The 23,099-nt window shown below is 48.7% G+C and overlaps 1 protein-coding gene across 1 annotated transcript in view; it reads left to right on the top strand.

Annotated features, from left to right (window-relative positions):
• The window catches only part of C8G (complement C8 gamma chain), a 37,749-nt gene extending 15,085 nt beyond the window's left edge, over positions 1 to 22,664 (top strand). The window contains exons 6-7 of the mRNA XM_063936172.1: positions 8,644 to 8,682; positions 21,779 to 22,664. Of these exons, the coding sequence (XP_063792242.1) occupies positions 8,644 to 8,682; positions 21,779 to 21,792 (53 nt within the window). The 3' untranslated portion in view covers positions 21,793 to 22,664. The remainder of the gene's footprint in view (positions 1 to 8,643; positions 8,683 to 21,778) is intronic.
• Positions 22,665 to 23,099: the final 435 nt, after the last annotated feature.

The raw sequence follows: 23,099 nt of genomic DNA, 5'->3' as shown, positions 1-23,099 counted from the left end.
TGTCAGAACACCAATGCTGGAATCCAGAACAGGTCAAGATCCCGATGCCGGAATCCCAACAGCTGGAATACCAACACTGGAATCCCGACACCCGTCAGAACACCAAAGCTGGAATCCGGAGCAGGTCAAGATCCCGATGCCGGAATCCCGACAGCTCGACTCCTGACACCCGACAGAACAACAATGCTGGAATCCAAAACAGGTCAAGATCCAGATGCCAGAATCCCAACAGCTGGAATACCAACACTGGAATTCTAACACCCGTCATAACACTAATGCTGGAATCCAGAGCAGGTCAAGATCCTGATGCTGTAATCCCGACATCTGTAATCCCGACACCCGTCAGAACACCAACGCTTGAATCCAGAACAGGTCAAGATCCCAACAGCTGGAATACCAACGCTGGAATCCCAACACCTGTCAGAACAGCAATGCTTGAATCCAGAACAGGTCAAGATCCCGATGCCAGAATCCCGACAGCTGGAATACCAACGCTGGAATCCCAACACCTGTCAGAACAGCAATGCTGGAATCCAGAACAGGTCAAGATCCCAACAGCTGGAATACCAACGCTGGAATCCCAACACCTGTCAGAACAGCAATGCTGGAATCCAGAACAGGTCAAGATCCCGATGCCGGAATCCCGACAGCTGGAATACCAACGCTGGAATCCCAACACCTGTCAGAACACCAATGCTGGAATCCAGAGCAGGTCAATATCCTGATGCTGTAATCCCGACAGCTGTAATCCCGACACCCGTCAGAATACCAATGCTTGAATCCAGAACAGGTCAAGATCCCAACAGCTGGAATACCAACGCTGGAATCCCAACACCTGTCAGAACAGCAATGCTGGAATCCAGAACAGGTCAAGATCCCGATGCCGGAATCCCGACAGCTGGAATACCAACGCTGGAATCCCAACACCTGTCAAAACAGCAATGCTGGAATCCAGAACAGGTCAAGATCCCAACAGCTGGAATACCAACGCTGGAATCCCAACACCTGTCAGAACAGCAATGCTGGAATCCAGAACAGGTCAAGATCCCGATGCCGGAATCCCGACAGCTGGAATACCAACGCTGGAATCCCAACACCTGTCAGAACACCAATGCTGGAATCCAGAACAGGTCAAGATCCCAATGCCGGAATCCCGACAGCTGGAATACCAACGCTGGAATCCCAACACCTGTCAGAACACCAATGCTGGAATCCAGAACAGGTCAAGATCCTGATGCCGGAATCCCGACAGCTGGAATACCAACGCTGGAATCCCAACACCTGTCAGAACACCAATGCTGGAATCCAGAACAGGTCAAAATCCTGATGCCGGAATCCCGACAGCTCGACTCCTGACACCCGACAGAACAACAATGCTGGAATCCAAAACAGGTCAAGATCCAGATGCCGGAATCCCGACAGCTGGAATACCAACGTTGGAATCCCAACACCCATCATAACACCAATGCTGGAATCCAGAGCAGGTCAAGAACCTGATGCTGGAATCCCGACAGCTGTAATCCCGACACCCGCCAGAACACCAACGCTTGAATCCAGAACAGGTCAAGATCCCAACAGCTGGAATACCAACGCTGGAATCCCAACACCTGTCAGAACACCAATGCTGGAATTCAGAACAGGTCAAGATCCCGATGCCGGAATCCCAACAGCTGGAATACCAACACTGGAATCCCGACACCCGTCAGAACACCAACGCTGGAATCCGGAGCAGGTCAAGATCCCAATGCCGGAATCCCGACAGCTGGAATCCCAACGCTGGAATCCCAACACCTGTCAGAACACCAATGCTGGAATCCAGAACAGGTCAAGATCCCGATGCCGGAATCCTGACAGCTGGAATACCAACACCTGTCAGAACACCAATGCTGGAATCCAGAACAGGTCAAGATCCTGATGCCGGAATCCCGACAGCTGGAATACCAACGCTGGAATCCCAACACCTGTCAGAACACCAATGCTGGAATCCAGAACAGGTCAAAATCCCGATGCCGGAATCCCGACAGCTCGACTCCTGACACCCGACAGAACAACAATGCTGGAATCCAAAACAGGTCAAGATCCAGCTGCCGGAATCCCGACAGCTGGAATACCAACGTTGGAATCCCAACACCCGTCATAACACCAATGCTGGAATCCAGAGCAGGTCAAGAACCTGATGCTGGAATCCCGACAGCTGTAATCCCGACACCCGCCAGAACACCAACGCTTGAATCCAGATCAGGTCAAGATCCCAACAGCTGGAATACCAACGCTGGAATCCCAACACCTGTCAGAACACCAATGCTGGAATCCAGAACAGGTCAAGATCCCGATGCCGGAATCCCAACAGCTGGAATACCAACACTGGAATCCCGACAACCGTCAGAACACCAACGCTGGAATCCGGACCAGGTCAAGATCCCGATGCCGGAATCCCGACAGCTGGAATACCAACGCTGGAATCCCAACACCTGTCAGAACACCAATGCTGGAATCCAGAACAGGTCAAGATCCCGATAGCTGGAATACCAGCACTGGAATCTGGACACCCGTCAGAACACCAACGCTGGAATCCAGAGCAGGTCAAGATCCCGATGCCGGAATCCCGACAGCTCGAATCCTGACACTAGTCAGAACAACAACGCTGGAATCCAAAACAGGTCAAGATCCAGATGCCGGAATTCCGACAGCTGGAATACCAACGCTGGAATCCCAACACCCATCATAACAGCAATGCTGGAATCCAGAACAGGTCAAGATCCCGATGCCGGAATCCCGACAGCTGGAATACCAACGCTGGAATCCCAACACCTGTCAGAACACCAATGCTGGAATCCAGAGCAGGTCAAGATCCTGATGCTGTAATCCCGACAGCTGTAATCCCGACACCCGTCAGAACACCAACGCTTGAATTCAGAACAGGTCAAGATCCCAACAGCTGGAATACCAACGCTGGAATCCCAACACCTGTCAGAACAGCAATGCTGGAATCCAGAACAGGTCAAGATCCCGATGCCGGAATCCCGACAGCTGGAATACCAACGCTGGAATCCCAACACCTGTCAAAACAGCAATGCTGGAATCCAGAACAGGTCAAGATCCCAACAGCTGGAATACCAACGCTGGAATCCCAACACCCGTCAGAACAGCAATGCTGGAATCCAGAACAGGTCAAGATCCCGATGCCGGAATCCCGACAGCTGGAATACCAACGCTGGAATCCCAACACCTGTCAGAACACCAATGCTGGAATCCAGAACAGGTCAAGATCCCAATGCCGGAATCCTGACAGCTGGAATACCAACGCTGGAATCCCAACACCTGTCAGAACACCAATGCTGGAATCCAGAACAGGTCAAGATCCTGATGCCGGAATCCCGACAGCTGGAATACCAACGCTGGAATCCCAACACCTGTCAGAACACCAATGCTGGAATCCAGAACAGGTCAAAATCCCGATGCCGGAATCCCGACAGCTCGACTCCTGACACCCGACAGAACAACAATGCTGGAATCCAAAACAGGTCAAGATCCAGATGCCGGAATCCCGACAGCTGGAATACCAACGTTGGAATCCCAACACCCGTCATAACACCAATGCTGGAATCCAGAGCAGGTCAAGAACCTGATGCTGGAATCCCGACAGCTGTAATCCCGACACCCGCCAGAACACCAACGCTTGAATCCAGAACAGGTCAAGATCCCAACAGCTGGAATACCAACGCTGGAATCCCAACACCTGTCAGAACACCAATGCTGGAATCCAGAACAGGTCAAGATCCCGATGCCGGAATCCCAACAGCTGGAATACCAACACTGGAATCCCGACACCCGTCAGAACACCAACGCTGGAATCCGGAGCAGGTCAAGATCCCGATGCCGGAATCCCGACAGCTGGAATACCAACGCTGGAATCCCAACACATGTCAGAACACCAATGCTGGAATCCAGAACAGGTCAAGATCCCGATAGCTGGAATACCAGCACTGGAATCTGGACACCCGTCAGAACACCAACGCTGGAATCCAAAGCAGGTCAAGATCCCGATGCCGGAATCCCGACAGCTCGAATCCTGACACTAGTCAGAACAACAACGCTGGAATCCAAAACAGGTCAAGATCCAGATGCCGGAATTCCGACAGCTGGAATACCAACGCTGGAATCCCAACACCCATCATAACAGCAATGCTGGAATCCAGAACAGGTCAAGATCCCGACGCCGGAATCCCGATAGCTGAAATACCAACGCTGGAATCCCAACACCTGTCAGAACACCAACACTGGAATCCAGAACAGGTCAAGATCCCGATGCCGGAATCCCAACAGCTGGAATACCAAAACTGGAATCTGGACACCCGTCAGAACACCAACGTTGGAATCCAGAGCAGGTCAAGACCCCGATGCTGGAATCCCGACAGCTCGACTCCTGACACCCGTCAGAACAACAATGCTGGAATCCAAAACAGGTCAAGATCCAGATGCCGGAATCCCGACAGCTGGAATACCAACGCTGGAATCCTAACACCCGTCATAACACCAATGCTGGAATCCAGAACAGGTCAAGATCCCGATGCCGGAATCCCGACAGCTGGAATTCTGAAGATAAGTATAGCCAGGAAGGTTAGGTTTTGGCTGCAGTATTTTAGGTGCCATTTGGGGAGATTAGGCTGCGGACGGGGGTGGGTGTAGGGTTAGGCTGCGGGGAGGAGGGGGTTAGGGTAAGGCATCACCAGGTGGGGGAGGTTAAGTTTAGTAGGCACTAAGGGGGAGGGTTAGGCTGCGGGAAGAGAGGGTTAAGGTTAGGGGGGTGGGAGTTTGAATACTTACCTCGTCCCTGACCACTGGGATGCTAGCATCAGTATTGTGGCGGCTGGCCTCCCGCCCGCCATGTTACATACCGATCCCATGTATATAGGGGGTGGTCTTCAGTTTACCGGCTGTCGGGATCCCGGCGCACAGTATACCGGCACCGGAATCCCGACAGCCGGCATACCGACACTTTTTCTCCCTCTTGGGGGTCCACGACCCCCCTTGGAGGGAGAATAAAAAGCATAGCACACCACCGTGCCTGCAAGGGGCTCATTTGCGCTCGCCATGCTGTCGGTATGCCGGCGGTCGGTTCCTGGTGCTGGTATTCTGGTTGCCGGGAGCCCGGCCGTCGGCATACCATACTACACCCGTATAGAGGCTACTCTGTTGTGCAAGATTGTCACTTCTGAGGTCGGCGCCCTCTCCAATCCAGCACCCGTTATGGCCACCTGCTCAGTGGTACTCATGGATTAAAGTTGCAAATGTCTCCACTTCACTCCTGATTGTCATATTAACCCTTTAAATATCTGTTAAAAAAAAAAGTGATTACTGGGGTACTACTGTGTGGCATACTGTGTATAAGGGGTTCTGCTGTGTGGCATACTGTGTATAAGGGGTTCTACTGTGTGGCATACTGTGTATAAGAAAATGTTTGTTTTTTCTGTGGTGCGCTCCCTGGGTTCAAGCAGGTATTCGTACTTATCGATCAGTCTGTAGGGTCAAGTAAATTCAAGGGTGCCTGACGCTGGATGGACCAAATCAAACACAGTCTCTGCTCTTCCACCAAAACACTTCACCCGTTCCCTACTATAGGGATTTTCACAGTCAGTATGAGAGGTAATATGTGATGGACGAATATACCATCATAGGTAGCTCTTCTCCACAGTACGATTCACCGCATCAACCAATATTGGCGTCCCCAAAAAATATAAGGAGAAGATTCGCATATGGTGAAGTACAGTTTTTTTATTCAACGAAAAAATGCAAATGAGCTAAAAACAAATTCTTCAGTGCAAATATGCTACAGATGATAAGGTATCCAATGTGCAAATAAGCAAGGCATGCAATTAGCAGCATAAAAATAGCAGCATACGTTTGATAAAAATGTATAATAAAATGAATCCACCACAAATTATGTGGACCTGCCTACCAGATTGTGTGGGGTGTCAGATAGTCCACCCAGAAACGCATGGAATGGTTGAGGAAGGCTCACTTATAAGAGCCGAAACGCGTTGGTGATTGATTGGATGGACCTTCCAAAAACCAGAGGGGAACAAGAACCAGCCGAGATTCTGCTATGGTCATTTGGGTTGCTGCAAATCCCGGGAAGTAACCATTCCATGCGTTTCTGGGTGGACTATCTGACACCCCACACAATCTGGTAGGCAGGTCCACATAATTTGTGGTGGATTCATTTTATTATACATTTTTATCAAACGTATGCTGCTATTTTTATGCTGCTAATTGCATGCCTTGCTTATTTGCACATTGGATACCTTATCATCTGTAGCATATTTGCACTGAAGAATTTGTTTTTAGCTCATTTGCATTTTTTCGTTGAATAAAAAAACTGTACTTCACCATATGCGAATCTTCTCCTTATATTTTTTGGGGACGCCAATATTGGTTGATGCGGTGAATCGTACTGTGGAGAAGAGCTACCTATGATGGTATATTCGTCCATCACATATTACCTCTCATACTGACTGTGAAAATCCCTATAGTAGGGAACGGGTGAAGTGTTTTGGTGGAAGAGCAGAGACTGTGTTTGATTTGGTCCATCCAGCGTCAGGCACCCTTGAATTTACTTGACCCTACAGACTGATCGATAAGTACGAATACCTGCTTGAACCCAGGGAGCGCACCACAGAAAAAACAAACATTTTCTAGCTATTAAGGGACTGAATGTGACCGTCCTGTCTGTTAGGTTGCTGCACCTTTGTATTGAAGCGCCATCTGTACATTTGTTTTTTATACTGTGTATAAGGGTTACTGCTGTGTGGCATACTGTGTATAAGGGGCACTGCTGTATGGCATACTGTCTATAAGGGTTACTGCTGTGTGGCATACTGTGTATAAGGGGCTCTACTGTGTGGCATACTGTGTATAAGGGTTACTGCTTTGTGGCATACTGTGTATAAGGGGTACTGCTGTGTAGGGTAATGTGTATAAGGGTTACTGCTGTGTAGGGTAATGTGTATAAGGGGTACTACTGTGTGGGGTAATGGTTATAAGGGGTACTACTGTGTGGCATGCTGTGTATAAAGGGTACTACTCTGTGGCATATGGTGTTTACGGGGTACTACTGTGGGGCATAACGTCTATAAGGGGTACTACTGTGTGGCGCAAAGTGTATAAAGGGTACTACTGTGTGGCGTAACATGTACAATGGGTACTGCTGTGTGGCATACTGTGTATAAAGGGTACTACTGTGTGGTATACTGGGTATAAGGGGTACTACTGTGTGGCATAATGTCTATAAGGGGTACTACTGTGTGGTGTAATTTGTATAAAGGGTACTACTGTGCAGCATAACGTGTACAAGGGGTACTGCTGTATGGCGAAACGTGTATAAGAGGTACTACTGTGGCGTATCGTGTACAAGGGGTACTACTTTGTGGCGTAATGTGTATAAGAGGTAAAACTGTGTGACGTAACATGTACAAGGGGTACTACTGTGTGGCATAACCTGTACAAGGAGTACTACTGTGACGTAACGTGTATATTATTACAGTACTTGCCTAGTTAGGACGCTGACGTAATAAAAATTGGAAAAGAGTTAATTGCAATGTTTCTGCAAAAAAACTGTACAATACCCAATATTACATTTACGGGCGGCTCACAAGTTGTGACCAGTTTGTAGAATTACACCAAGTGTTATTGCCAAATGAAACATACCAGGAGTGTTTAGGATGTTTGTGCTGTGCATTATGCACTATGCATTTGCCCAAACCGTGCGCAATTCAGAGACCACACCCCCTTTTTAATATGCCATTGGATCTGTGAGCAATTTGAATATGGGTGGTTATTGCAATTGGATTACCATGATTCAGCCCTGTCCAATTGGAAGGCAGATGCCCACTCTTCCCGACCAGTGGAAGGCCTGCCGAGACGCTCATACACAGGCTAATGAGTAATTACCTACCTCATTTTCTACCTTTATCATTAGCCATTTCCTTTATTGACTGAATCTGCATCTGTACCCAAAATAGAGATTACTTTTACAGGTAGAGGCTGCAGTGTTCAGATTGGCCTCATCACTGCTCACTTCCTCTCCTGCTGCGGCAGCCTGCTCGTACCCTCATGTAAATATGAGTATCCACCTGTCTATGCTGATCATTCAACCGTCCTCATGCAAAATGTCTCGCTGCTCACTGTTTTTCTGTCCGGGAGAGTAGTATCAAACCTTTGAGAGAGATGACGAAGAAGAAATTGAACAGCTTCCAACTGTCACTTTTTTTTTTTTTAACACAGTCTATGAAATGACAGAAGGTGATTGGTTTTTTTTTTTTATGGGAAACTTCTTCACTTTCTCTCTCTCAGTTGATTTATCGCTGTTTTTTTGGGGGAACCTTCTTCACTTTATCTCTCTCAGTTGATTTATTGCCCCCCTAATTGACGCCACACATCCAGTGACCAGGCAAGGAACAGGAAGCTTCAGTCTGTGTTATGTGTGAGTTGGTCTGGAAGAGAATAATGTCATGCTTGTGAACCATACATATGTTTTTCTTCTTATGCTTACTAAATTATTCTCACAGTCTACGAAACATGTAATAAATACAAAAAAATAATAACGACAAAGCGCAAACTTAGATGTGGCGTTTTTATTTCCAGGTTTCTGTGAGACGGCCGATCAGTTCCACATTCTTAACGGTAAGTAAACTGTTCCTCCCTGCTTCATTGCTGCAGTGACTTAGCTCTCAGCGGATCTGAGAAGATAAGCAGACATCACTGCCGCCGACTCAGACACTTGCTCAGCAATAAAAAAACATTGGCCAACTACAAAAGTATCGTGTCACGGCTGTTTCGGGGGCGTGCCACAGCTTGTGGCAGCGATCCAAAATGGAGTCACAATGGCTCCGGCATCTTACGGTCATCGGCCATGCTGCATGCCCTTACGGTTACTGAGGAGGGCAATGTGTTGACAGTTGTGTCTTTGTGCACAAGCAGCGGTCCAGAGAAGCTGCCAGTGGGCATCTCGATACAAATCCCAGCGTCCATGACATCTGCGTAGATTCGCACAGCCGCTGCGTACAAATTTGCAGCTGTGATGGCAAAAATGTACATCTCTGAATCAGGACCACTGTGATTTCAGCAAAGCAGTTTTGTGCCCTATACAAGAGCATCACAAATAAACTGCTCTGCCCGGCAGATATAAAAACCTTACTAGAAAGCACAAAAGGAAGTTCTAAAAATAAAACAACATACTTAGTCAAAATTGCATAAGGGCTGTGGTTCCCAAACGCTGTCCTCAAGGCACCAAAACAGTCCAGGTTTTATGGATATCCCTGCTTGTGCACAGATGGTATAATCAGACTGGCTGAGGTACTAAGTAAATCACCTGTGCCTTGAGGACCGCACTTGGGAACCACTGCATAGGGCACAGATTCTCAAGCTCGGCCCTCAGGACCCCACACAGTGCATGTTTTCAAGGTCTCCTCACAGAATCACAAGGGAAATAATTAGCTCCACCTGTGGATCTTGTCAGTGAGTAATGAATACACCTGTGCACCTGCTGGGTGACCTGGGAAATGTGTCAGTGAGTAATGAGTACACCTGCTGGGTGACCTGGGAAATGTGTCAGTGAGTAATGAGTACACCTGTGCATCTGCTGGATGACCTGAGAAATGTGTCAGTAAGAAATGAGTACACCTGAGCACCTGCTGGGTACCTGGGTACATTTTCCAGAACACCAGGTAATGAATACACCTGTGCACCTGCTGGGTGACCTAGGAAATGTGTCAGTGAGTAATGAGTACACCTGTGCACCTCCTGGGTGACCAGGGAAATGTATCAGTGAGTAATGAGTACACCTGTGCACCTGCTGGGTGACCTGGGAAATGTGTCAGTGAGTGATGAGTACACCTGTGCACCTGCGGGGTGACCTGGGAAATGTGTCCGTGAGTAATGAGAACGCCTGTGCACCTGCTGGGTGAACTGGGAAATGTGTCAGTGAGTAATGAGTGTATCTGTGCACCTGCTGGGTGACCTGCCAAATATGTCAGTGAGTAATGAATACACCTGTGCACCTGCTGGGTGACCCTGGAAATGTGTCAGTGAGTAATGAGTACACCTATGCACCTGCTGGATGACCTAGGAAATGTGTCAGTGAGTAATGAGTACACCTGTGCACCTGCTTGATGACCTGGGAAATGTGTCAGTGAGTAATGACTACACCTGTGCACCTGCTGGGTGACCTGGGAAATGTGTCAGCGATTAATGAGTACACCTGTGCACCTGCTGGGTGACCTGGGAAATGTGTCAGCGATTAATGAGTACACCTGTGCACCTGCTGGGTGACCTGGGAAATGTGTCAGCGATTAATGAGTACACCTGTGTACCTGCTGGGTGACCTGGGAAATGTGTCAGTGAGTAATGAGTACATCTGTGTACCTGCTGGGTGACCTGGGAAATGTGTCAGTGAGTAATGAGTACACCTGTGTACCTGCTGGGTGACCTGGGAAATGTGTCAGTGAGTAATGAATACACCTGTGCACCTGCTGAGCAACCTGGGAAATGTGTCAGTGAGTAATGAATACACCTGTGCACCTGCTGAGCGACCTGGGAAATGTGTCAGTGAGTAATGAGTACACCTGTGCACCTGCTGGATGACCTAGGAAATGTGTCAGTGAGTAATGAGTACACCTGTGCACCTGCTGGATGACCTGGGAAATGTGTCAGTGAGTAATGAGTACACCTGTGCACCTTTTGGATGTCCTGGCAAAAATGTGTCAGTGAGTAACAAGTACACCTGTGCACTGCTGGGTGACCTGGGAAATGTGTCAGCGATTAATGAGTATACCTGTGTACCTGCTGGGTGACCTAGGAAATGTGTCAGTGAGTAATGAATACACCTGCGCACCTGCTGAGTGACCTGGGATATGTGTCAGTGAGTAATGAGTACACCTATGCACCTGCTGGATGACCTAGGAAATGTGTCAGTGAGTAATGAGTACACCTGTGCACCTGCTGGATGACCTGGGAAATGTGTCAGTGAGTAATGAGTGCATCTGTGCACTGCTGGGTGACCTGGAAAATGTGTCAGCGAGTAATGACTACACCTGTGTACCTGCTGGGTGACCTGGGAAATGTGTCAGTGAGTAATGAATACACCTGTGCACCTGCTGAGCGAACTGGGAAATGTGTCAGTGTGTAATGAGTACACCTGTGCACCTGCTGGATGACCTAGGAAATGTGTCAGTGAGTAATGAGTACACCTGTGCACTGCTGGGTGACCTGGGAAATGTGTCAGCGATTAATGAGTATACCTGTGTACCTGCTGGTTGACCTGCCAAATATGTCAGTGAGTAATGAGTGCATCTGTGCACCTGCTGGGTGACCTAGGAAATGTGTCAGTGAGTAATGAGTACACCTGTGCACTGCTGGGTGACCTGGGAAATGTGTCAGCGATTAATGAGTATACCTGTGTACCTGCTGGTTGACCTGCCAAATATGTCAGTGAGTAATGAGTGCATCTGTGCACCTGCTGGGTGACCTAGGAAATGTGTCAGTGAGTAATGAGTACACCTGTGCACTGCTGGGTGACCTGGGAAATGTGTCAGCGATTAATGAGTACACCTGTGCACCTGCTGGGTGACCTGCGAAATGTGTCAGTGAGTAATGAATACACCTGTGCACCTGCTGGGTGACCTGGGAAATGTGTCAGTGAGCAGGGGTGTATCTCGGGGTCCGAGCTCCCCTGGCAAAGTAAGGGACTGGTGCCCCCCATATTTGAAATAGGGAAGGTGCACGTGCAAGAAAGGGACATGATCTTGTGGGAAAGGGGCATGACCATACAATAGATCCCCCAATTCAAATGACCCTACACAGTAGTAACCCTTATACACATCATGCCCACACAGTAGCAGTTCCCTTTACACATTATACCCACACTGAGGAGACATCAGCAGTGCCTAGCCTGGCTGAGGATGCAATGCCACCCAAGGCCAGGTAGTATAATCAAATAGTAGTGCAAAGAAGTGCAGTGCAGCTGTGCACTGCTGGGTGACCTGGGAAATGTGTCAGTGATTAATGAGTACACCTGTGCACCTGCTGGGTGACCTGAGAAATGCGTCAGTGAGTAACTAATACACTTGTGCACCTGCTGAGTGACCTGGGAGATGTGTCAGTGAGTAATGAGTACACCTGTGCACCTGGTGGGTGACCTAGGAAATGTGTCAGTGAGTAATGAGTACACCTGTGCACCTGCTGGATGACCTGGGAAATGTGTCAGTGAGTAATGAGTGCATCTGTGCACTGCTGGGTGACCTGGGAAATGTGTCAGTGAGTAATGCGTACACCTGTGCACCTTTTGGATGTCCTGGCAAAAATGTGTCCGTGAGTAATTAATACATCTGTGCACTAGCTGGTTGACCTGAGAAATGTGTCAGTGAGTAATGAGTACACCTGTGTACCTGCTGGGTGACCTGGAAAATGTCAGTGAGTAATGAGTACACCTGTGTACCTGCTGGGTGACCTGCCAAATATGTCAGTGAGTAATTAATACACCTGTACACCTGCTGGGTGACCTGGGAAATGTGTCAGTGAGTACTGAGTACACCTGTGCACTGCTGGGTGACCTGCGAAATGTGTCAGTGAGTAATGAGTACACCTGTGTACCTGCTGGGTGACCTGCCAAATATGTCAGTGAGTAATTAATACACCTGTACACCTGCTGGGTGACCTGGGAAATGTGTCAGTGAGTGATGACTACACCTGTGCACCTGCTGGGTGATCTGGGAAATGTGTCAGTGAGTAAGGAGTACACCTGTGCACCTGCTGGGTGACCTGGAAAATATGTCAGTGAGTAATGAATACACCTGTGCACCTGCTGGGTGATCTAGGAAATGTGTTAGCGAGTAATTAGTACACCTGTGCACCTGCTGGGTGACCTGGGAAATGTGTCAGTGAGTAATGAGTACACCTGTGCACCTTCTGGGTGACCTGGGAAATGTGTCAGTAAGTAATGAGTACACCTAAGCACCTGCTGGGTACCTGGGTAAATTTTCCAGAACACCAGGCAATGAATACATCTGTGCACCTGCTGGGTGACCTAGGAAATTTGTTAGTGAGTAATGAGTACACCTGTGCACCTCCTGGGTGACCAGGGAAATGTGTCAGTGAGTGATGAGTACACCTGTGCACCTGCGGGGTGACCTGGGAAATGTGTCCGTGAGTAATGAGAACGCCTGTGCACCTGCTGGGTGAACTGGGAAATGTGTCAGTGAGTAATGAGTGTATCTGTGCACCTGCTGGGTGACCTGCCAAATATGTCAGTGAGTAATGAATACACCTGTGCACCTGCTGGGTGACCCTGGAAATGTGTCAGTGAGTAATGAGTACACCTATGCACCTGCTGGATGACCTAGGAAATGTGTCAGTGAGTAATGAGTACACCTGTGCACCTGCTTGATGACCTGGGAAATGTGTCAGTGAGTAATGACTACACCTGTGCACCTGCTGGGTGACCTGGGAAATGTGTCAGCGATTAATGAGTACACCTGTGCACCTGCTGGGTGACCTGGGAAATGTGTCAGCGATTAATGAGTACACCTGTGCACCTGCTGGGTGACCTGGGAAATGTGTCAGCGATTAATGAGTACACCTGTGTACCTGCTGGGTGACCTGGGAAATGTGTCAGTGAGTAATGAGTACATCTGTGTACCTGCTGGGTGACCTGGGAAATGTGTCAGTGAGTAATGAGTACACCTGTGTACCTGCTGGGTGACCTGGGAAATGTGTCAGTGAGTAATGAATACACCTGTGCACCTGCTGAGCAACCTGGGAAATGTGTCAGTGAGTAATGAATACACCTGTGCACCTGCTGAGCGACCTGGGAAATGTGTCAGTGAGTAATGAGTACACCTGTGCACCTGCTGGATGACCTAGGAAATGTGTCAGTGAGTAATGAGTACACCTGTGCACCTGCTGGATGACCTGGGAAATGTGTCAGTGAGTAATGAGTACACCTGTGCACCTTTTGGATGTCCTGGCAAAAATGTGTCAGTGAGTAACAAGTACACCTGTGCACTGCTGGGTGACCTGGGAAATGTGTCAGCGATTAATGAGTATACCTGTGTACCTGCTGGGTGACCTAGGAAATGTGTCAGTGAGTAATGAATACACCTGCGCACCTGCTGAGTGACCTGGGATATGTGTCAGTGAGTAATGAGTACACCTATGCACCTGCTGGATGACCTAGGAAATGTGTCAGTGAGTAATGAGTACACCTGTGCACCTGCTGGATGACCTGGGAAATGTGTCAGTGAGTAATGAGTGCATCTGTGCACTGCTGGGTGACCTGGAAAATGTGTCAGCGAGTAATGACTACACCTGTGTACCTGCTGGGTGACCTGGGAAATGTGTCAGTGAGTAATGAATACACCTGTGCACCTGCTGAGCGAACTGGGAAATGTGTCAGTGTGTAATGAGTACACCTGTGCACCTGCTGGATGACCTAGGAAATGTGTCAGTGAGTAATGAGTACACCTGTGCACTGCTGGGTGACCTGGGAAATGTGTCAGCGATTAATGAGTATACCTGTGTACCTGCTGGTTGACCTGCCAAATATGTCAGTGAGTAATGAGTGCATCTGTGCACCTGCTGGGTGACCTAGGAAATGTGTCAGTGAGTAATGAGTACACCTGTGCACTGCTGGGTGACCTGGGAAATGTGTCAGCGATTAATGAGTATACCTGTGTACCTGCTGGTTGACCTGCCAAATATGTCAGTGAGTAATGAGTGCATCTGTGCACCTGCTGGGTGACCTAGGAAATGTGTCAGTGAGTAATGAGTACACCTGTGCACTGCTGGGTGACCTGGGAAATGTGTCAGCGATTAATGAGTACACCTGTGCACCTGCTGGGTGACCTGCGAAATGTGTCAGTGAGTAATGAATACACCTGTGCACCTGCTGGGTGACCTGGGAAATGTGTCAGTGAGCAGGGGTGTATCTCGGGGTCCGAGCTCCCCTGGCAAAGTAAGGGACTGGTGCCCCCCATATTTGAAATAGGGAAGGTGCACGTGCAAGAAAGGGACATGATCTTGTGGGAAAGGGGCATGACCATACAATAGATCCCCCAATTCAAATGACCCTACACAGTAGTAACCCTTATACACATCATGCCCACACAGTAGCAGTTCCCTTTACACATTATACCCACACTGAGGAGACATCAGCAGTGCCTAGCCTGGCTGAGGATGCAATGCCACCCAAGGCCAGGTAGTATAATCAAATAGTAGTGCAAAGAAGTGCAGTGCAGCTGTGCACTGCTGGGTGACCTGGGAAATGTGTCAGTGATTAATGAGTACACCTGTGCACCTGCTGGGTGACCTGAGAAATGCGTCAGTGAGTAACTAATACACTTGTGCACCTGCTGAGTGACCTGGGAGATGTGTCAGTGAGTAATGAGTACACCTGTGCACCTGGTGGGTGACCTAGGAAATGTGTCAGTGAGTAATGAGTACACCTGTGCACCTGCTGGATGACCTGGGAAATGTGTCAGTGAGTAATGAGTGCATCTGTGCACTGCTGGGTGACCTGGGAAATGTGTCAGTGAGTAATGCGTACACCTGTGCACCTTTTGGATGTCCTGGCAAAAATGTGTCCGTGAGTAATTAATACATCTGTGCACTAGCTGGTTGACCTGAGAAATGTGTCAGTGAGTAATGAGTACACCTGTGTACCTGCTGGGTGACCTGGAAAATGTCAGTGAGTAATGAGTACACCTGTGTACCTGCTGGGTGACCTGCCAAATATGTCAGTGAGTAATTAATACACCTGTACACCTGCTGGGTGACCTGGGAAATGTGTCAGTGAGTACTGAGTACACCTGTGCACTGCTGGGTGACCTGCGAAATGTGTCAGTGAGTAATGAGTACACCTGTGTACCTGCTGGGTGACCTGCCAAATATGTCAGTGAGTAATTAATACACCTGTACACCTGCTGGGTGACCTGGGAAATGTGTCAGTGAGTGATGACTACACCTGTGCACCTGCTGGGTGATCTGGGAAATGTGTCAGTGAGTAAGGAGTACACCTGTGCACCTGCTGGGTGACCTGGAAAATATGTCAGTGAGTAATGAATACACCTGTGCACCTGCTGGGTGATCTAGGAAATGTGTTAGCGAGTAATTAGTACACCTGTGCACCTGCTGGGTGACCTGGGAAATGTGTCAGTGAGTAATGAGTACACCTGTGCACCTTCTGGGTGACCTGGGAAATGTGTCAGTAAGTAATGAGTACACCTAAGCACCTGCTGGGTACCTGGGTAAATTTTCCAGAACACCAGGCAATGAATACATCTGTGCACCTGCTGGGTGACCTAGGAAATTTGTTAGTGAGTAATGAGTACACCTGTGCACCTCCTGGGTGACCAGGGAAATGTGTCAGTGAGTGATGAGTACACCTGTGCACCTGCGGGGTGACCTGGGAAATGTGTCCGTGAGTAATGAGAACGCCTGTGCACCTGCTGGGTGAACTGGGAAATGTGTCAGTGAGTAATGAGTGAATCTGTGCACCTGCTGGGTGACCTGCCAAATATGTCAGTGAGTAATGAATACACCTGTGCACCTACTGGGTGAACCCCCGGAAATGTGTCAGTGAGTAATGAGTACACCTATGCACCTGCTGGATGACCTAGGAAATGTGTCAGTGAGTAATGAGTACACCTGTGCACCTGCTGGATGACCTGGGAAATGTGTCAGTGAGTAATGAGTGCATCTGTGCACTGCTGGGTGACCTGGAAAATGTGTCAGCGAGTAATGACTACACCTGTGCACCTTTTGGATGTCCTGGCAAAAATGTGTCAGTGAGTAACAAGTACACCTGTGCACTGCTGGGTGACCTGGGAAATGTGTCAGTGAGTAATGGATACACCTGTGCACCTGCTGGGTGACCTAGGAAATGTGTCAGTGAGTAATGAGTACACCTGTGCACTGCTGGGTGACCTGGGAAATGTGTCAGTGAGTAATGGATACACCTGTGCACCTGCTGGGTGACCTAGGAAATGTGTCAGTGAGTAATGAGTACACCTGTGCACCTGCTGGATGACCTGGGAAATGTGTCAGTGAGTAATGAGTGCATCTGTGCACTGCTGGGTGACCTGGAAAATGTGTCAGCGAGTAATGACTACACCTGTGCACCTGCTGGGTGACCTGGGAAATGTGTCAGCGATTAATGAGTACACCTGTGCACCTGCTGGGTGACCTGGGAAATGTGTCAGTGAGTAATGAGTACACCTGTGCACCTGCTGGGTGACCTGGGAAATGTGTCAGCGATTAATGAGTACACCTGTGTACCTGCTGGGTGACCTGGGAAATGTGTCAGTGAGTAATGAGTACACCTGTGGACCTGCTGGGTGACCTGGGAAATGTGTCAGTGAGTAATGAATACACCTGTGCACCTGCTGAGCGACCTGGGAAATGTGTCAGTGAGTAATGAATACACCTGTGCACCTGCTGAGCGACCTGGGAAATGTGTCAGTGAGTAATGAGTACACCTGTGCACCTGCTGGATGACCTGGGAAATGTGTCAGTGAGTAATGAGTACACCTGTGCACCTTTTGGATGTCCTGGCAAAAATGTGTCAGTGAGTAACAAGTACACCTGTGCACTGCTGGGTGACCTGGGAAATGTGTCAGCGATTAATGAGTATACCTGTGTACCTGCTGGGTGACCTGGGAAATGTGTCAGTGAGTAATGAGTATACCTGTGCACCTGCTGGGTGACCTGGGAAATGTGTCAGTGAGTAATGAGTACGCCTGTGTACCTGCTGGGTGACCTGGGAAATGTGTCAGTGAGTAATGAGTACACCTGTGGACCTGCTGGGTGACCTGGGAAATGTGTCAGTGAGTAATGAATACACCTGTGCACCTGCTGAGCGACCTGGGAAATGTGTCAGTGAGTAATGAATACACCTGTGCACCTGCTGAGCGACCTGGGAAATGTGTCAGTGAGTAATGAGTACACCTGTGCACCTGCTGGATGACCTGGGAAATGTGTCAGTGAGTAATGAGTACACCTGTGCACCTTTTGGATGTCCTGGCAAAAATGTGTCAGTGAGTAACAAGTACACCTGTGCACTGCTGGGTGACCTGGGAAATGTGTCAGCGATTAATGAGTATACCTGTGTACCTGCTGGGTGACCTGGGAAATGTGTCAGTGAGTAATGAGTACACCTGTGCACTGCTGGGTGACCTGGGAAATGTGTCAGCGATTAATGAGTACACCTATGCACCTGCTGGGTGACCTGGGAAATGTGTCAGTGAGTAATGAATACACCTGCGCACCTGCTGAGTGACCTGGGAAATGTGTCAGTGAGTAATGAGTACACCTATGCACCTGCTGGATGACCTAGGAAATGTGTCAGTGAGTAATGAGTACACCTGTGCACCTGCTGGATGACCTGGGAAATGTGTCAGTGAGTAATGAGTGCATCTGTGCACTGCTGGGTGACCTGGAAAATGTGTCAGCGAGTAATGACTACACCTGTGCACCTGCTGGGTGACCTGGGAAATGTGTCAGCGATTAATGAGTACACCTGTGCACCTGCTGGGTGACCTGGGAAATGTGGCAGTGAGTAATGAGTACACCTGTGTACCTGCTGGGTGACCTGGGAAATGTGTCAGTGAGTAATGAGTACACCTGTGCACCTGCTGGGTGACCTGGGAAAGGTGTCAGCGATTAATGAGTACACCTGTGTACCTGCTGGCTGACCTGGGAAATGTGTCAGTGAGTAATGAATACACCTGTGCACTTGCTGAGCGACCTGGGAAATGTGTCAGTGAGTAATGAATACACCTGTGCACCTGCTGAGCGACCTGGGAAATGTGTCAGTGTGTAATGAGTACACCTGTGCACCTGCTGGATGACCTGGGAAATGTGTCAGTGAGTAATGAGTACACCTGTGCACCTTTTGGATGTCCTGGCAAAAATGTGTCAGTGAGTAACAAGTACACCTGTGCACTGCTGGGTGACCTGGGAAATGTGTCAGCGATTAATGACTATACCTGTGTACCTGCTGGGTGACCTGCCAAATATGTCAGTGAGTAATGAGTGCATCTGTGCACCTGCTGGGTGACCTAGGAAATGTGTCAGTGAGTAATGAGTACACCTGTGCACCTGCTGGGTGACCTGCGAAATGTGTCAGTGAGTAATGACTACCCCTGTGCACTGCTGGGTGACCTGCGAAATGTGTCAGTGAGTAATGAATACACCTGTGCATCTGCTGGGTGACCTGGGAAATGTGTCAGTGAGCAGGGGTGTATCTCGGGGTCCGGGCTCCCCTGGCAAAGTAAGGGACTGGTGCCCCCCATATTTGAAATAGGGAAGGTGCACGTGCAAGAAAGGGACATGATCTTGTGGGAAAGGGGCATGACCATACAATAGATCCCCCAATTCAAATGACCCTACACAGTAGTAACCCTTATACACATCATGCCCACACAGTAGCAGTTCCCTTTACACATTATACCCACACTGAGGAGACATCAGCAGTGCCTAGCCTGGCTGAGGATGCAATGCCACCCAAGGCCAGGTAGTATAATCAAATAGTAGTGCAAAGAAGTGCAGTGCAGCTGTGCACTGCTGAGTGACCTGGGAAATGTGTCAGTGATTAATGAGTACACCTGTGCACCTGCTGGGTGACCTGAGAAATGCGTCAGTGAGTAACTAATACACTTGTGCACCTGCTGAGTGACCTGGGAGATGTGTCAGTGAGTAATGAGTACACCTGTGCACCTGGTGGGTGACCTAGGAAATGTGTTAGTGAGTAATGAGTACACCTGTGCACTGCTGGGTGACCTGGGAAATGTGTCAGTGAGTAATGCGTACACCTGTGCACCTTTTGGATGTCCTGGCAAAAATGTGTCCGTGAGTAATTAATACATCTGTGCACTAGCTGGTTGACCTGGGAAATGTGTCAGTGAGTAATGAGTACACCTGTGTACCTGCTGGGTGACCTGCCAAATATGTCAGTGAGTAATTAATACACCTGTACACCTGCTGGGTGACCTGGGAAATGTGTCATTGAGTACTGAGTACACCTGTGCACTGCTGGGTGACCTGCGAAATGTGTCAGTGAGTAATGAGTACACCTGTGTACCTGCTGGGTGACCTGCCAAATATGTCAGTGAGTAATTAATACACCTGTACACCTGCTGGGTGACCTGGGAAATGTGTCAGTGAGTGATGACTACACCTGTGCACCTGCTGGGTGATCTGGGAAATGTGTCAGTGAGTAAGGAGTACACCTGTGCACCTGCTGGGTGACCTGGAAAATATGTCAGTGAGTAATGAATACACCTGTGCACCTGCTGGGTGATCTAGGAAATGTGTTAGCGAGTAATTAGTACACCTGTGCACCTGCTGGGTGACCTGGGAAATGTGTCAGTGAGTAATGAGTACACCTGTTCACCTTCTGGGTGACCTGGGAAATGTGTCAGCATACCCTCCAACATGACCCGCCCCACTAGGTACAAAATGCTCTGTTTCTGGACTTCCCTCTTAGTTTATTATTGCCATCACCTGTGAAGAAACAGCTTTCCTATCATTCAACTAGTTCAACACAGGTGATGGAACTCATAAATTAAGAGGGAAGTCCAGGAACAGAGCATTTTGTACCTAGTGGGGCGGATCATGTTGGAGGGTCTGTGTCAGTGAGTAATGAGTACACCTGTGCACCTGCTGGGTGACCTGGGAAATGTGTCAGTGAGTAATGAATACACCTGTGCACCTGCTGGGTGACCTGCCAAATATGTCAGTGAGTAATTAGCACAACTGTGCACCTGCTGGGTGACCTGGGAAATGTGTCAGTGAGTAATTAGCACACCTGTGCACCTGCTGGGTGACCTGGGAAATGTGTCAGTGAGTAATTAGCACACCTGTGCACCTGCTGGGTGACCTGGGAAATGTGTCAGTGAGTAATGAGTGTATCTGTGCACCCGCTGTGTGACCTGCCAAATATGTCAGTGAGTAATGAGTACACCTGTGCACCTGCTGGGTGACCTGGGAAATGTGTCAGTGAGTAATGACTACACCTGCTGGATGACCTGGGAAATGTGTAAGTGAGTAATGAATACACCTGTGCACCTGCTGGGTGACCTAGGAAATGTGTCAGTGAGTAATGAGTATACCTGTGCACCTGCTGGATGACCTGAGAAATGTGTCCGTGAGTAATGAGTACACCTGTGCACCTGCTGGATGACCTGGGAAATGTGTCAGTGAGTAATGAGTACACCTGTGCAGCTGCTGGTTGACCTGGGAAATGTGTCAGTGAGTAAAAAATACATTTGTGCACCTGCAGGGTACCCTGAGAAATGTGTCAGTGAGTAATGAGTACACCTGTGCACCTGCTGGGTGACCTGGGAAATGTGTCAGTGAGTAATGAGTACACCTGTGCACCTGCTGGGTGACCTGGGAAATGTGTCAGAGAGTAATGAGTACACCTGTGCACCTGCTGGGTGACCTGGGAAACGTGAGCTGTTTGGGGTCCTGAGGGCTGAGTTTGAGAACTACTGCATTAGGACATGTACAAAATAATAAACTCTTCAGTCATCTGGACTATAGAAGTACAAATGTCACATTTATAGCCACATTAACAGTTTCAACATAAAGCAAATGAACCAAAAAAATACATAAATGTTTCAGGAACAAAACAAAAGTGGAATTTACTAGCAAGACTTCCCTGTGATACACTGCGTGTCTGCTAGATCGGGGAACACGTGTGACTTGTGTCTGTTTTCTATTTTAGAAGTTCCAAGATAACGATTTTGGCAGATACAGGAAACGTGACGGCTACGCAGTGGAATACAGGCCCCGCACCTGACTCGGACATAGTGATAATTCTACAATTCTAGGGAAAAGATGTCTAGTAGTATTAGTAGTAATAAACAATCTGAGGGGGGAATTTATTTACATGGCTCAAATCTGTACCACAACTTTTACAGCCAATCAATATGGTTGCTACGGACCGTGATAGCTACAGACCATGGTGGTCATTCCGAGTTGTTCGCTCGCTAGCAGTATTTAGCAGCCGTGCAAACGCTATGCCGCCGCCCACTGGGAGTGTATCTTTGCTTAGCAGAAGTGCGAACGAAAGGATCGCAGAGCGGCTACAAAATAATTTTGTGCAGTTTCAGAGTAGCTTCAGACCTACTCAGCGCTTGCGATCACTTCAGACTATGTAGTTCCTGTTTTGACGTCACGAACACGCCCTGCGTTCGCCCAGCCACGCCTGCGTTTTTCCGAACACTCCCTGAAAACGGTCAGTTGACACCCAGAAACGCCCTCTTCCTGTCAATCACTCTGCGGCCAGCAGTGCGACTGAAAAGCTTCGCTAGACCTTGTGTGAAACTACGTCGTTCGTGTTAATTAATAGTACGATAAGTGCAGATTTTTTTCCTGATCGCTGCGCAGTGAACGAAAGCAGCTAGCGATCAACTTGGAATGACCCCCCCATGATAGCTAAACTCTGATTGGCTCTTTGCACCTTTTGGTAATGTTAGTAAATAACCTTTTGTGTATTAATCTCAGCTATCTGGAATCATAGCAATATTAGTCTTAAACACTGTGTTTTTGCGTGTGGGTTCATTTTAATTGTAATAACAACACACGTTATTAAAAATAATAGCAGAAGACTTGGACTTTGTTTCCAAACATATATTGGGGCTTATTCTGAGGGGGATATCGAATTACCTGAGGACAATGACCGCGGGTAATTGTATCGCCGGGGCTATCCTATAATCCTGATGCAGTACACTCCTTCACCCCCCGATACTGGCACGTATCGGAGATTATGTTTCGGGTGCCTCAGGCCGGAGTTGCGATACCACATGGGATCGGGAATCATACAATGCCGATATGTGTTTACAGTTGCAAAATGTTTTAAAATACAACACACTGTGCTTTTATTGTATTCCTCCCACATGCACGCACATACACCGGCCCCAGAAGTTTCCCAGCAGGACCGGCTTCAACCGCACTCGCCGCCAGCTGGCTACAGCACGCACCCCCCGAGGTAGGCACCAGCCGACAGCAGCCCGGATCCTTCCCTGAAAAACACAGCGCGCACG

This window comes from Pseudophryne corroboree, chromosome 8, assembly GCF_028390025.1.
Source record: "Pseudophryne corroboree isolate aPseCor3 chromosome 8, aPseCor3.hap2, whole genome shotgun sequence".
In the NCBI taxonomy this organism is placed as follows: Eukaryota; Metazoa; Chordata; class Amphibia; order Anura; family Myobatrachidae; genus Pseudophryne; species Pseudophryne corroboree.
This window is presented reverse-complemented; position numbering and strand designations above follow the sequence as displayed.